Here is a 15,406-nt window from a genome sequence, read left to right as displayed (position 1 = left end):
TTTACATTCATGCACTTCAAAATGAATTTTGTAATTTTGTCGCAGAAGAATTTAACTGCAGGGCACTCCCACATATGAAGGAATGTGCCTACCTGATTTAGGGACACAGTGAACAGTTGGGAGATGGGGCCAATTTCATTGTAAAACATTTCCTTGGTGTTAAATATAGTCTGTGAACTAACTTAAAATGTGTAAGTCGATGACTTGGATTGCGGGATGCCAAGGTCATATTTTTTTATATTCTGTTCCAGTTAAAGGGTTGTTGAGATTCACTTAGATTGGTGAACCATATCTTTTCAATTGCTAGCTCAGAATATGAGCTTTCCAAAAGTTCTTTATACATTTTAGAGATCAGTCCTCTCGGATAATTGATCTATAAATCCCATAATTGAATGGTTCGGTAATTGGGTTCCCCATTGGACTCCATAGGCCAGCATAGCTGACCAAAGTTGGAGATATAGAAAAAAAGGAGTTGTCTGGTAATGTGTATGTGTCTTTCAAATCTTGGAACGTTCTCAAACCATTACTGTCCATGATATTGGTAAGGTTATGGATTTCACATTTGAACCAGTGTGGGGAAGCAGTAGGCTGCCCTCCAGACCACAAGGCATTATTGTGAAATATTGGACTATGGACATGCCATTTTCATTCCCAGTTAAATCGTTTTTAATTGTTGCACCAAATAGAGATTGTGTTAGCAATAATAGGACCAAAGCGTAGTTTACATTGTTTAAGAGATATATCAGTGAAGACCACCTCTTCCAGGGCAAAAGGAGACACCATCTTTATTTCTATACTCAGCCAGTTGGAGGAATAATCATGTCTAAACCAATTTAGGATGGGCCAAAATGGTAATGCCTGGAAATACAATTTACATTTGGTACCGATCGTCCCGCCACATCTTTCCCTATTTATTTTTCTTTTAATTTTAATTTTGTATTTTTTTAGGGGGTAGATCAGCTTTAATAGCGCAGGTAGATTGCAGATTCCATCAATGTAATTGTCTGCATCATTTCCAATCCCCCAGAAATTGTATATCTTTTTCTCTTTGTAAATGTGTTACTTTTATCCAGGTTAGATTACCTTGCCATATCCATTTTGAAACCGCACTATGGATTTTATCCCAATAACCAGAAGGGGGAGACATGGGAAGCATTGAACTCCAGAAATATAGCCGTGGCAGTATATTCATTTTTACAATAGATATTCTGCCGGTTAAAGCAATAAGATGTTAGTCCGTCTACTGAGGTCGGTTTGAATGGATTTGAGCGTTCTGTTAAAGTTTCTGGCAATGGTTTAATCCAAGGAAGGAAATATATCTGATCCCAAATATTTAAAATGGGAAAATTGGGATTCTATAAGTAGAGATGGAGTCCTCCATCGGGGACTGGAGAGGCAGTGGGACTGATTTGGTTCCATACATTTTATAATTTGAGATTAAGCTGAATTTATCTATGGTCTTCAATGTGTTTGGGAGCGATTGAGTTACATTGCCTAGATAAAGTAAAATATCACCAACGTATAATAATATGAAGTGATCAGTAGATTTTAGGGAAATTGTTGTTATTTCTTTTGATTGATGAATTGCCTGGGCCAGGGATAATAAAAATAGCAAATGAAAAATGTAATCACCTTCTCTGCTGCTTCTAGTGATTCTGAATGGAGCAGAGCAGATATTGCCTGTTATAACTATGGTTGAGGAATTGGCATAGTGTGTCACGTCCTGACCAGTAAAGAGGTTATTTGTTATTGTAGTTTGGTCAGGACGTGGCAGGGGGTGTTTGTTTTATGTGTTTCGTTTTTTTTTTTGGTTAATGTTCTATGTTAGTCTATTTCTATGTCTGTGTTTAGTTATTCTATTTCTATGTTTAGTTTATTGGGTTGACCTTCAATTGGAGGCAGCTGTTCCTCGTTGCCTCTAATTGAAGGTCCTATTTAGTAGGGGTGTTTTTTCATGGGTTTTTGTGGGTAGTTGTTCCGTATTGTGTCGCTGTGTGCCGCACAGGACTGTTTCTTTGTCGTTGTTTTGATTAAGTGTTTGTTTTGGTTTTTCTTCATAATAAAAGAAGATGAGTTTACACATTCCCGCTGCGCCTTGGTCCCATCAGTACAACGAACGTGACATAGTGTATTTAAATCATAGTAGCCCTTTCCTGCAGTCAAATAACCTAGTTGCCCCATGGGTGGAATGTTATTAGTATTTTTCATAATTTCATCATTCATAAACATTACTTTTTTTAAAGTTTCTATGTCAAACAGTTTTGTTATATTTCAGTCTTCTGTGATGTATATAAAGTGTAATATTGGGATGCAAACTCAAAATGTAATACATTTCAACTCTATATCTGACATGGTACAGGCGTCTTCTTTTTTTAAGCCCATAGCCATATGTGTGAGGTGTATGTCTTTGTTTCAAAGTAGATTTGTTTACGACTACCAAGAAACACCAAGATTTAGCCCACTGCAGTAAAATGTTAATGAAAGTTGAGCCAATTCCCATATGTTCCAAGACATACCAGAGGTATGACCATTCTAGTCAATCAAAAGCTTTTTCTGCATCGAGAGATAAAACAGCCCAAGGAGATGATGTTTCTGATTATGCATTTAAGATATGTAATAGTTGATTGAGGCTCTTCGGTTTGTGTGGGCCAAGTCTCGAGACAGGACAGCACAACACTTAGAAAAACAGTTTAACATCTGTGTTTATCAAAGATAGGGGGCGATAATGAGAACACTGGGTGGCATCCTTACCTTTCTTTAATAAAAGCAAAATTTGTGCTGTATTCACATCTCAAATGAACATTTGTGAATGGCTTTATTAATCATTTTGAGCAATAGTGGACCTAATTGATTTCAAAATGTTAAACAGAGCTAAAGGGGAACACCGTCCCATCCAGGTGATTTACCTTTATTCATGCTATCCAATGCCCTTCTGAGTTTATTGAGAGAGATTTGGGCTACCAGCGAGGAGGCTTCCTCTGTTGAGAGAAAAGGAGTTCCTATTTATTTTAGAAAGGACTGAAGGCTTCAACATGCTTCAGTACGACTGGCGGCTAGCCAATGTCGGCTAGGTGAATCGAACAAGTGTGCTTGCATACTCCCATAAGACATTCGCTTGAGAACTAGAAAAAAGCGGCAATAGTACTGTTTGTCCATTTTGAGATGGCGTAGCCAGTATACACTTCCTCAAAATAGTCAAAATGAATTTAAGATAACTCAAAAATTGAACTAAGATGTTTGGTGCAGTATTTCTAAATAAAAAAATTGCATGAAAACGAGTCATCTCTCGTTGAATGACAACAAAGACTTTATTGAAGCATCCCTACTGTTGACTAATCACCGACGAAGGGGCGTAGAGTTCGGCAACCGACTATGGTTTGCCTCAAGAAACATTTGTGTGTGCCCAAACAACCGAGAATAAAAAATAAAACTTACCGAAGCCCAAAATGAACAAAATCGTCACATAATGTCGTCATAATATATGCACGAACTCTTCCGAACTGTTTCGGTTGGGAACCAGGCGGACGCCTTTTACAATCAGAGATGAAATTCCTCATATTATTAGTTTCAGCTGAATGGGCGGTCACTGGTGCCATGAGAAAATTGGACACATATTGCCCCAGCTGAGAGGGGAAAGCTGCCCACGAAAGAGATGTTTTATGATTACCAACTGTAATCAACGGTCTCTTGGTTAGAGATGCTTGTTTTGTTGCTATTAATAAAGTAAACTTTTCTGGTCCACACTGAGTAGGTGTTACTATGTTGGTTTACTGTTGAATGTTAACGGGTTGGTTGACATAGCGTGTACAGCAACCCGGGTCACGTATGGTAGCCCCACCAGCCTGTTGACATACTATAACTCGGAGCCAACATGGTGGATACTAAGTGACCAGTTTTACACCAGTCAGGGGCTTAAAGGTTGGTCCAAACCGTGCCTTTATTGTGAGAGTTCAGGGCAGATCTTCAACTGTCTGTGGCCAAGTAAATTCCCCTAAAAAACATTAGCTCATGTAAAAGCCGGTCGGCCCTGGTCTGAATGGTTATGTGAGCAGGCCTCGCATGACCCTCATTTCTGCAATTCCAATAATGGTTCTAGACTGGATCTGCCACACTAGCACAGAATTCCTGGAATGCTAAAAGGAAGGGACTGCATATGTAGAGACAGATTTGATCCCATGACGATACATCTACAGTAGATAGATGACAGACCATCTCAATATGAGGCTTTAGTCGAGCAATGCAAAATAGGTTAGTGCTTTTAATGGTGCAATACAAAACTCACAGACGTGAAGGAACAAATTTGTAAGGATGACATAAGTTATAATTAATTTTTTATATTTCTTACAGAACTGAAGACTACATCGAAGGGTCAGGATCTGTACAAGAAGGTGCAGGAAAACAGTAAGTCCTCAGTCAATAACCATACATCATTGGAGACCAGTGGCTGGTACAGTAGTAGTAGTAGTAGTAGTAGTAGTAGTAGTAGTAGTAGTAGTAGTAGTAGTAGTAGTAGTAGTAGTAGTAGTAGTGTTTGAGGGATGAAGGTGGAAGGAACCGTATGACTGCATATTCTCACTCGTAAACGCATCTTTTTTTCCCCATGAGTAAAATATCTGGCTTGTGATAGTGTATACAAAAGAGAAAATTAAACATTTGTAGCCAGCTGACTGTTGTTTCATGTAACAGATTTTGGAAGTAAATGGTTGCACAACTTAAACAGAAGCCCACAATTAGAGCTTATGATAATTATGGTATTTACTGTAACACAAATATAAATAGCTGGCCTTTTCTCTTGGTTGGACATGACATGTTGCCTACACATATCATGCAACATTGTGTCTGATTAACGATACACTTGAAAATAGCCTTATATTGGCTTTTAGTGCTTTAACTCCTTTTGAGGGAAACATCATTTTGACCAATTGCAATTCAAAATTCCCAGTTGTGTTGAACAGTGGAAGCTGAGTTGAGGTAAGAGGTTAGGATGCCAGTGTGTACTGTATGTCACAGCAGGATTTAGCCAGCAAAACCATCTTCACTGATATCAAGTTCTTATGTAAATGAGGTATAGAATTGTTGTTCTTGTAAGATAAATGCAAATCGTAAGATCACAATATTTCAAAACAAAACTAGCTTTCATTGGCTGTTTCATTTCAACCTATCGTCTGATATCATATGCCAGATCTGTGTGTGTGCGTGTGTGTAAACATGTAATTGTTGATTTATTCAACAGCAGTTAAGACCACAAACCCACACAGACACACACACAGACACATGCACCAGACACACACATTTACTCCTATACCCTTGATCCAAAACACTCTCTGTTGGTTCAAAACATGTGTATCTATCCGATGTTACTGGGAGAAATAGGTCTGGATATGTTGGGGCCAATTGAAGATAAAATGGAGTGTAAGGCACATTGCAGTCTTAGGATATCTTAGCCTGTGTTTAATCTCAGATTTCCCATCATTTTACAATCCTTCTCAATGTTTCCTAACAGTGACTCCTGTACAACAACATAAATATTGTGCTGGAAAAAATGAATTTCCAAAATTAAGCAGTTTTTTTTCTTTTCCCCAAGTTTCATTCTGTAAACACTGAAAAATGCAAATCAAGTCTCTTCAGTTCTCAACAAAACAACAACAACAACAACAACAACAACAGAATAACAACAACGGTTCCTTCTGCAAGGCTTTGCAGCCTCACTATGCAAATATTCTAAAATGGGCTCAGAGTAAAAGTAAGAGCCTTTTTCCTTTACCTTAATTTTACTAGTCCATTCAATGTCTCTGTCAAAGGTCTGTGTTTAGGTTCCGAGTGGACAGAGTCGAGAGGGGGGGCGGTCGGGTCAGGGGAGAGGCTGGTCAGGGTGTTTGCTTAAAGGGTTGGGGACATCAGAGGAAGCTGAAGGGCAGTCTGTGAGGGTGGTGAGAGGGCGTCAGAACAGGCTGGTCAGGGTGGTCTGCGATGGGCTCCTGCACTCGTGAACATCCATGCTGCCAGACACAGAGGTTAACACGGAGGTGACGGTGGGCATGGTGGGGTTGGTCAGGTCCGTCAGGGTCGTGGGTGTGCTGGAGGGGCTCATTGAGGCCTCTGAGGCGGGGCCAGAGGGTGTGCCCCCCTGCAGGGTGGAGCCGTCTGAGGTCTTGTCCACGCCCGTGTTCTCCTGTCTCATCAGGTTCCGCCGGAACTTGGCCCGAGCATTCTGGAACCAGACCTGTGTACCACAGCAAGGCAACATCGTTGCGACTGTTAGTGATGGAACCGTGGGGAAAAGACAGAGGGAAGGTTTCAACTGGAATAACAGGCATGAAAAATAGAACGCATCAAAGCAAAATGACTGCTTTGTTTTCTGGGAGCGTTAATTAAAGCGGAGCGATTTTTACAGAATTTTTGTTCAGAAACCTTTTTGTCTCATTTTTTTCTTCAGTCCCCTAGATAATTTGCTGTCGTCTTTGTGGAAATCAAGCACTCTCTGTTATGCTTCCCCGCTCCCCATAATAAACAGTACAGACTGTTTTTACTACTCCCACTCCATACAATTCCTATCTGGAAATGTAAATAGAAAATTGTCCCTTTTGTTACTCGTTTAATTTTAACATCCCATTATTCAATTGTGTTGCCATCGTAATACACAAGAACATTTTTAATTTTTCCATTTGTGTATAGTTTTTCTCATTTTGTTGAATATGAGGAACAATACAGTATAGGTGTGTGTCTAACCTGTAGTACACGCTTGGTGAGGCCAGTCTTCTGGGCTAGCTGCTTCAGGTCCTTGGCATCTGGGTTGTGGTTGATGGCAAAGTAGGACTTCATGGTCCTCAGCTGGTGGTGTTTGAAGGAGGTCCGCATGCGCTTGGTCTTCTGACTGGAGCTGTAAGAGTCCCTGTCCATAGAGTCTCCGTCGTTCTCATTACAGCTGAGTGCTGGAGGACACCACACACACATGCACACACACAGACACACAAACACACACACACACACACACAAACACACACACACACACACACACACACACACACACACACAGATTAGATGTTGGTTAGTCCACCTGAATATGGTGTTTCATTCACAAACAAGTGGATAAGTTAAACATGACCATGTTATGTATTTGTCTACATTATGTATTGAATTGATACATTAATAAAATCAGCAACATGCTGGCTTATATGCAGCCCAGCAGTGAGTGTAGCTGGCTTTTAATGCCATGTTTTAAAATTGGTTTAGTAATGAAACGTTGGGTAGAGAGCGTGGCGAGGAATACAAACATGAAAATCATAGGTATAATTGAACAGTGATTGTAAATTCAACCACAGCCTTACTATTGAACAGCAATGTCTAATAAGGCCCTTACACCACCCAGTACCATAATCCAAATATTATATTATATTTGTAACATATTTGATGTATTTGTGATATTTGTATATGTCAGTGTTAACATGAACATTGACTTCTAACAATGACACATTTTTAGGGCGATAGCCAGTGTTACATTCACATACATTAAGCAGCACTCACTATATGGTGTCATAGGCGGGTTGTGTAAGATATCAACCAATTAAAATATGTGCATGTGAATTACTTCTGGCTAGTATTGGCAGGAGTGTCTGTGAAATACGCATTGGCAGTTTGCGAAATAAAAATGCCATGAATTGAGTTGAAATAATAAGCACATAAAACGGGTAAAATAAAATATAAAAATAGTCTAATTATTATAGGTTGATACTACTACAACTAGTACTAGGCCTACTACTACTACTAATAATAACGCTAATTGTGTGATGGCTGTGGTCATATTAATTGCCATATGCTATATTCTGTCTTAGATAATCGAATCGTGGACGCAAAAACATGACACATTTCCATGACAGTATTTTCTTGGCAAATGCTTAAGTGTTGCTATCTATTCATAACAGTTCAGACATATTCAATGCTGCATACAATAAATATTAGTCATTCAAATTTCTTAGAATAACACTTCAGACAATACACCACAAACACCATACATACGTAAAAAGTATTTCTCGTTCGCAAATTCTCAAACGCTATTGATAGGCTGATGAGTACCTTTCGGACAACAGCTGGAAATAATGTATAGGTTTGCTTCTGCAGACCACAACACATTCAGAAACGTATTGGATGTTTACTAAAGCACAACGTCGATTTCGTTTGTGAAAGATTGTTAGGTGACTTTAGTCAATAGCCTACTTTAAATACGTTGTTTATTAATCAAATACAGTAGGGTTGATCTGCATAGCAGTCAGTGGCCCAATCCGTAAACAGTAGAGGGCAGTAGAGACCCCACCCCCTCCCTTCTCGCTTAGATGTTGTGAGACATGCTACTTGGGTTTACTGGATGAAAAAGTATGGTGACTCAATCAGATGATGAACCATGTGGAAAATCTTCATATGACCAAGTGAATGATGACACACGGGCTAGTGATGCGTAGGCCTAAATAGAAAAGTGATTTTATATACGCCTATTTGAATAGCCTGTAGGATAATATCCTGAAGGTAGATCGATTCACCTTGTCCTTTGTCAATGTTGTATTCTACGATTGACTTATTTGACGAAAGCTGGATGGAATGCACCTGCAAACAGTTTAATAACACAATAACTGACAGCAATGTTTCATTCCCAAGACACAAATGTCGATACAAGAAGACAAGGACGCTTATTGAAGGGGCCTTCTTGATGATATAAATTATTTTGCTGTTGCAACAACTGCTCATTGGCCACAATCACTACTGGATAACTCATCAAGTCTCATTGATCTCTTGTAGTGCACACCCATCCTGGCCCCGTCCCAGACCAACCGGTCCCCGAGCGCGCAACGGGGCGAGAAGGGGAACTTTAGACGTCTATAGAGCCTGACAAGTGGAAAATAGCTAAGGCGAAAGCCGGAACTTCAAAAACATTTTTCAGAGGACAGGAGGAAAAATGTTATGGATAAAACTGCCCTGCTACACACTGTTGAATTGCAATTGAATTGTAGAGAGAGGGATTTCGGATGAATAATCGGCAGCAATTTGGTAAACCACCATGTTATAATTTCGTCTGAGAAATGATGTCAAATGTTTTGAATATTAGGCCTAAATGAACTCAGATGTGTCCAACGACAGTGTAGCCTACAATGATGGTCACATTTGGTGTTGAGTTTCTCCAGAGCACAAATAAGATATGCAATATTACAACCCTTTAGGCTAAGATACTTTTCTGACATGAACAAAATCGGAACGTCCATGGAGGTAAAGAACATGAACATTAAAAAACAACTCTGTATAGTCAAATCAAATAATTGGCTACGTGTCTTCTGCTATAGGCCCCATGTGCCTTTTAGGCCTAAGAAATAATAGCCTATAGCTTAAATCAATGAACAGAAAGAAGTCATTGAAATATTGGTTTGAAAATATTGGTTGCAAAAAACAAAATATCATAACATCAATTGATTATGATAGCCTATTTAAATCGTTGGAGATTAACTGATGCAATGATGAGGGCGAAATGTTTTGCACCTCTCTATTTGAATGAGAAAGAACTGTCACGATTGAGATAACAAACACATTAGCCTAAAAGCATGCAACATCTATATAAAATTGTCGTTGCATCGAATGCAGATTATATATTATTGAGAACAAGTAAGTTACTCTATTTAAATGATTACCATGCTTAAAATCGTTCGGATAAAAACTCGCCTGCGCTTTTAAGTCCCAACCTGTAATGATTGTTGGCCTGCGTTGTTAATAGCAGGCCTTGGCAATATTTATAAATTGCAGAGTGATGTAATTTTGTCATACGCAATGAAAACTTTTTGATTAGGGGGAGTGGCCATTGAGTCAATATGGCGTTGTTCTGAAAAGGCTTATATTAAATGGAAACGTTATCACTGTAGTCTTACCGGCATTGTAGGCTGCTAAATCTGCTCCTGGCCCGGGACTTTTCCTTTTCCTGGGCCGCCCTTTCTGCACACTCCCCACGCCGTTGAAGTAGGATAGTCCCAAAGCGTTGGCAGGTCCCAGTCCTTTGTGAGAGGCTACATCCGCATGATTGAAATGTGTCTGATATTCCCCCTGTATGAGATTTTCAAAGTGCAGCCGACAGTACACCAGACTGTCTTTCATGCCAAAGTGGTCCCCAGTCGTTAGCATCTTGTTGCAGGATGTGCAGGTGAAACAGTTCAAGTGGTACACCAAGTCCCTGGCCCGCATCACCATCTCTGAAGCCGAGATCCCAAGGTGGCATCGGGCACATCTCTGGACCGAAAACCTTCTGCAGAGAAGACAGAACCTAGTCAGTGCATGGACACATTTTGATTAGATGTGAATGAGGCTTAACCACGTCAATTAGTAGCACACACAGTACATTGGCAGCTATGTAAACCCACTCCAAGTCCCGCTTTGAAACAGAATTATGTAAAGTACTTTGAAACTATCACACGGGCCAGATGTAATGCGTTTTGCGCAAGGGCACTTTTAATGTTTTGTCGAAGCTCTGTAGTATGGCCACGCTATAGACTACATTAAAGCCTATTATATGGTGTTGTAATACCCAAATTAAATATCATGTGTCCAGGGGTGACTGTTTTTAGGGCAAATCTGACTTCAAACGTTTGCTATTCTTCATAACCACCAAACACTTTTACATGTGGCGGAGTTTATGGAGTTACCTGTAATAATCCTCCTTGCAGTAGATGCTTCCGTCTTTACTGAAGCAGGTGAGCTCGGACTCCAGGTTGAGTTTACACTCGCAGCACTTGAGACAGCGCATGTGCCACTGTTTGTCTACGGCGAGCAGATAGTAGCGGTCAGCAATCTTCCCTCCACAGCCCGCGCACAGAGCCACCCTGTCACTGTTCATGCACTGCATGTTCTAAAAGACAAACAAACACAAACTTAAAACACAGACCAACCACATGTCATCAAACACCCATATCGAAATAAGATTTAATTTCCCGCCCGATGATATGCTCCTTTTTATCAGACCTTCTTTTAAATATGATGTTTTGCATGAACATATTGTAATATCTGACTGATGCCATTGCAACGCATAGTACAGGGATATTTAGTTAGTCTAGAAATGAAGGAATATTTTTTTCACATCAATTAAAATATGCAAGTTTACAGGCCCATAGCTAGGCTAACTGTATCCTATTCTAGACCAAAGCATATCTTGTTCTAAACATTTTGGGCATTTAAAAGTGAAACATTAATCCATAAACAACAACAAAGCACATGTTATGTAGCCTGTATTCCTCGAAATAAAACGGCGTACTCGCACCAAGATTTACGATGTCAGAAATCCCAATCAAATCAAAACACACTTACAAACACAGACACTTCATTCTTTTTAGGCCTATTCTCTAAAATGGTTTACCTCTTTTAAAAACTTTCATGAAAATGATCATTTCTTAAAAACACTTTTGGGACTATTATTATTATGGGGGGGGGGGGGATGCTAAAACGTTCACCTCAGCTAATGTAATTTGTCTTAAAACTTTGATTTGGCTAAAACCACATAACAAGACAAGGAAATGCATCACAATACGAATACATTATCACATATAGCCAAACAGACCAAAGACCAAAGCACTTCTACCCCCCCCATTAGGCCTAGGCAACAAATATAGGCAACACAGTGAATGCCAATGTTATAGGAAGAAGACCCCCCCCCTCCCATTTGTTACTATTCTAACGAATTCATTTGTAATTTAACTGAAGTTACATTTTATCAAACAAGATTTGAACACATGCACGTTTTAGTCTAAAGGTAAAACATATCTCTATGTACCCTTATTTGTAAGGGCATAATCAGTTGCATATAGGCCGCATACTCTTTTGCACAACGAACTGATAAATGTGTAATGTTGTACAATTTCAAAAGTAGAAAATGACGAAACATTCATATCATTATGATTTCGTTTAAATCCACAACATATCTAACACCAGAACAATGTCATGCTTAAAAACACTTGAGTGTGCATAGTAAAAACATCACTGATATTTGCTATTAACAGATTAGCATATGCCTATGAATTCATTAGCCTATTATTATTAGATTACGCTAAATTGTTTTGTGATACAGATTCAAAATAATTCCACAATCATACATACATTGTTTAAGACATATTCAGAATAACAATACACTCCAAAAGTAAGTTATTTCTTAGTCCAACAAGTTTTAATAGCCTATCTCAAGTCTTTTTTAATATCCCAAGTATGATTTTATAGTGCACTGCTCCTGCATTTTGGGCATCAACGTTTCGCTGCTCATTATGATATTTGCACACAACTGCTCGCTATACTCTCGATTGCAATCGCCCCTCAGCGTGTGGCTGTTCAGTTGCCTACCGTTTCAGATTCTCCCATGTCTATGGCCGAACTGATAGCTGCGGATTCGCTCTTTCCTCTCCGCTCCATTTCTTCCACAACACCGTGCATGTCGCCTCCAGGGAGTCCGTGGAAAAGCATCGTTGCCGCAGAGGGGATGATATTATACGTGTTTTCCTCAGATCTGCAACCAAAGATTTCCATAAGACGCAAACCTAGCCCGTGCATTGGCAGTCAGATTATTTCCCTTCTTGGTGTGACATGTAAGAATTCCGGGTCAGAAAAAAAATGTGAGGCAAAAATGGACACGTGTTCTCCACACTATCATCTGCCAATGGAAATCATCATCCGAATCTCTGCATCTCTCTCTCATAGGCTATAATTCATTAATTAAAGTGACGGAATCCGTCGTTTTACTAATGCTAATTAATTATATGCAGCATACCAATATATTATTCCATTATCATGCGAGAAGAAATGCTATTTGCTAAATAATTCCTAAGGAATTAAAAACATACCAACTATCGAAGCCCGGTTGCATGGGTCTGCTACTGGTCCCTCCTATTTCTTCAGGCGAATTTGGATTAAAACATTTTGCAGGGCATTAGTAAACGAATGAATTAGTCCTTCGCCGACCAATACTAACTCGATCAATGGACACTGTCGCTACTTTTATTGGAATCATCTACTCCTGCATCACTGTAACACTAAAATGATTTCCACACGAATCGAAGGAATAGAAAAAAATCAAGAACACAACAGCGTCTGAGATTGTAGGCGCGTGCATCTCCATGTAGCTGCGTCCTCTTCAGTTTGTCACATAACTAAAATACACTGTCCAAGTTGGTGTTAGAACAGCATTGATGCTATGGAAATCTACATGTAGCCTATGCTTTTTAACAAAACAAAAGCTATAACTCGTTAGCAATTGGAATTGTTGTTGCTTTTGGATCCTGTTGGAGGTCTGAGAGAAGCTGTTTCCTTTAGTAATTTTTTTCTCTTTGCCAGGAAAGATGCATGTGAGTAATCGAGAAGGAGGAGTCGACTAAGACTATACATTAAGACTCAAGCAGGCAGCCCCTATCACTGTTCAGCGATCTCTGGCCTTGAGATACACTCCGCGCCTTTTCTACAGGGACCATTACGTCACGTTCCACGATTTATGTTCATTGGTTCTTCAACATCGTCGAATTCTTATTTTACTGCTGTGGAAGAAGTATGCAGAGTATTCTTTCGTTGGTTGCCCATGTCATGCTGTTTGGACGCATCCTTTCTGTGACTACTTTGATTAGATGTCTGGATACCTTTAGTTTAGAGCTTATCTAGTCTAAAACAAAATGGAAAGAAGAAGAACGGGAATATTGATTTGACAGTGTTGCAAAGATTTGAGTGTGGTTAAAGGTGATTTGTTAAACCATTGTCACATGACGTTCATGCATATCTCTCAATTCAATTCAATTAAATTCTCTCTCTCTCTCTCTCTCCCTCTCTCAATTCAATTCAATTCAATTCAATTCTCTCTCTCTCTCTCTGACCCACCCTGACCCATTTATTATATCTTTATATTTCATAACATTTAACAAATTACAGCTTACATGATCTCCTGCATTACTTTCTCTGTTGGACCATCTGTTTCGAGCATGTCACACTGGCGTCTGAGACACCATGACTTTATTCCATCCTAGGGACTCTGCATCCTGCGTCATGGGAACCGCAGGAAGCACCAGACAACTAGTTACACAATACGCTGACAATAAGTCATTAATACCTATTCAGTCACTCCCGTTTCAGCTCCTGACCGACATTTGAGACAGAAACATGCAAGTCACATGCAAGTTACATGTTGTCAATGGTGTTCCTTTTAAATATAGGCCTGCCAAGCACACCAAAATGAAAGACAAACGCTTGCGATAAAGTTCACAGGTTGTATATTGTAGTGTAAGAAGACGTTCAATGAACAATGAAAGAAATAATAGTCATTTGAAATGAAGGCTCCATCACGGTGATGCTGTATAGATTTAAATGTTGTGTTCGATTTGTTTAATCTATATCCTCCCTCCTCTCCCCTGTAACTATTCCCCAGGTCGTTGTTTTAAAATGAGAATGTGTTCTCAGTAAACCTACTGGTAAAATAAGGGTTCAATAAAAATACTATCATGTTACAAATACCAGCAACATAAGCCTTTAATAAGGGCAAATTGATATCACAAATTAAGGCCCGTATTGAATCGGTTTAATCCATACAAAATAAATCAAATCAACAACAAGTTCTCACAATAGGCCTCCAACTCAGAGGCATTTTTCTTCAGTCATTTAAAAACAACAATTTGCCCGTGTCAACCGCAGGCACTCCAAAGTGTGTGACAGAAAGTGAACAAAATCCACCTCGTGCAGCGCGAGTCATTTAGGTTAAATGAAGAATCTCCCAAATTGAAGATGTGTCTGTTCTAAGGACACACACTTCAATATGAATGATTTCAATGGTACTCCCGTTTAGACTCAAGACTTCCCTGCTCATTTCCTCCAGTTGCAAACCAGTGTTGCGTGGTGGGTGACGCTGCTGTCCCTGGCCGTAGTCTTAAGCCTCTACTCCGGATGCGCTCTTCTAATTAGCTATGTGATCTTAATTGGGAGGGGAGTTTGGACCTCGTCATCAGAGGAGGACTTGCCTTGTTCAGGAAAATAATGGGCGACAGAAAATCCCTGAGATCTGTGTGAGAAAATGACATCACAGACACAGAATTGTGTTTCTTAAAACAAGGATAGTGTCAAGACCTTGGCACACTGTTCCCCTTTGAAACCATCACATTTTATAGAATAGCCTATTCTTCATCGATGGCAAAGGAAACGACAAGAAATTAAATAGCAGGGCACCAACTTTTGCCCTTATTTGTTCGATTTCTGTCTCAGATTTAAACAATGGAAAATCCCCACCTATAATAGCTTGTATGAAGAGAGTCCAGAATCCACTTAGCAGAAAACTTGATCTTTCTAACACTCCCGACTTTTATGGGGAAAACAATAGTCTTTATATATATTTTTCCACGCTTTATCTTTCAACTTTTAACAGCTA

At 39.5% G+C, this 15,406-nt stretch overlaps 1 protein-coding gene across 4 annotated transcripts; it reads right to left on the bottom strand.

Moving 5' to 3' along the window:
• Nucleotides 1-4,335: 4,335 nt before the first annotated feature.
• lhx2b (LIM homeobox 2b) lies at nt 4,336-13,823 on the bottom strand. Of its 4 annotated transcripts, XM_029762484.1 has the most exons (6): nt 12,852-13,821; nt 12,355-12,517; nt 10,674-10,876; nt 9,906-10,276; nt 6,730-6,932; nt 4,336-6,223 (listed from the first exon to the last, which is right to left on the bottom strand). In XM_029762484.1, the coding sequence occupies exons 2-6, from the start codon at nt 12,472-12,474 to the stop codon at nt 5,942-5,944; spliced, it is 1,179 nt and encodes a 392-aa protein (XP_029618344.1). In that variant the 5' UTR covers nt 12,475-12,517; nt 12,852-13,821; the 3' UTR covers nt 4,336-5,941. The 4 variants fall into 4 exon arrangements, with proteins under 4 accessions (XP_029618344.1, XP_029618343.1, XP_029618342.1 ...); XM_029762483.1 differs by having other exon boundaries at nt 9,906-10,273; nt 12,355-13,823; XM_029762482.1 differs by having other exon boundaries at nt 12,355-13,821.
• Nucleotides 13,824-15,406: the final 1,583 nt, after the last annotated feature.

The sequence above is a fragment of the Salmo trutta genome, chromosome 9, assembly GCF_901001165.1.
Source record: "Salmo trutta chromosome 9, fSalTru1.1, whole genome shotgun sequence".
Classification (NCBI taxonomy): Eukaryota; Metazoa; Chordata; class Actinopteri; order Salmoniformes; family Salmonidae; genus Salmo; species Salmo trutta.
This window is presented reverse-complemented; position numbering and strand designations above follow the sequence as displayed.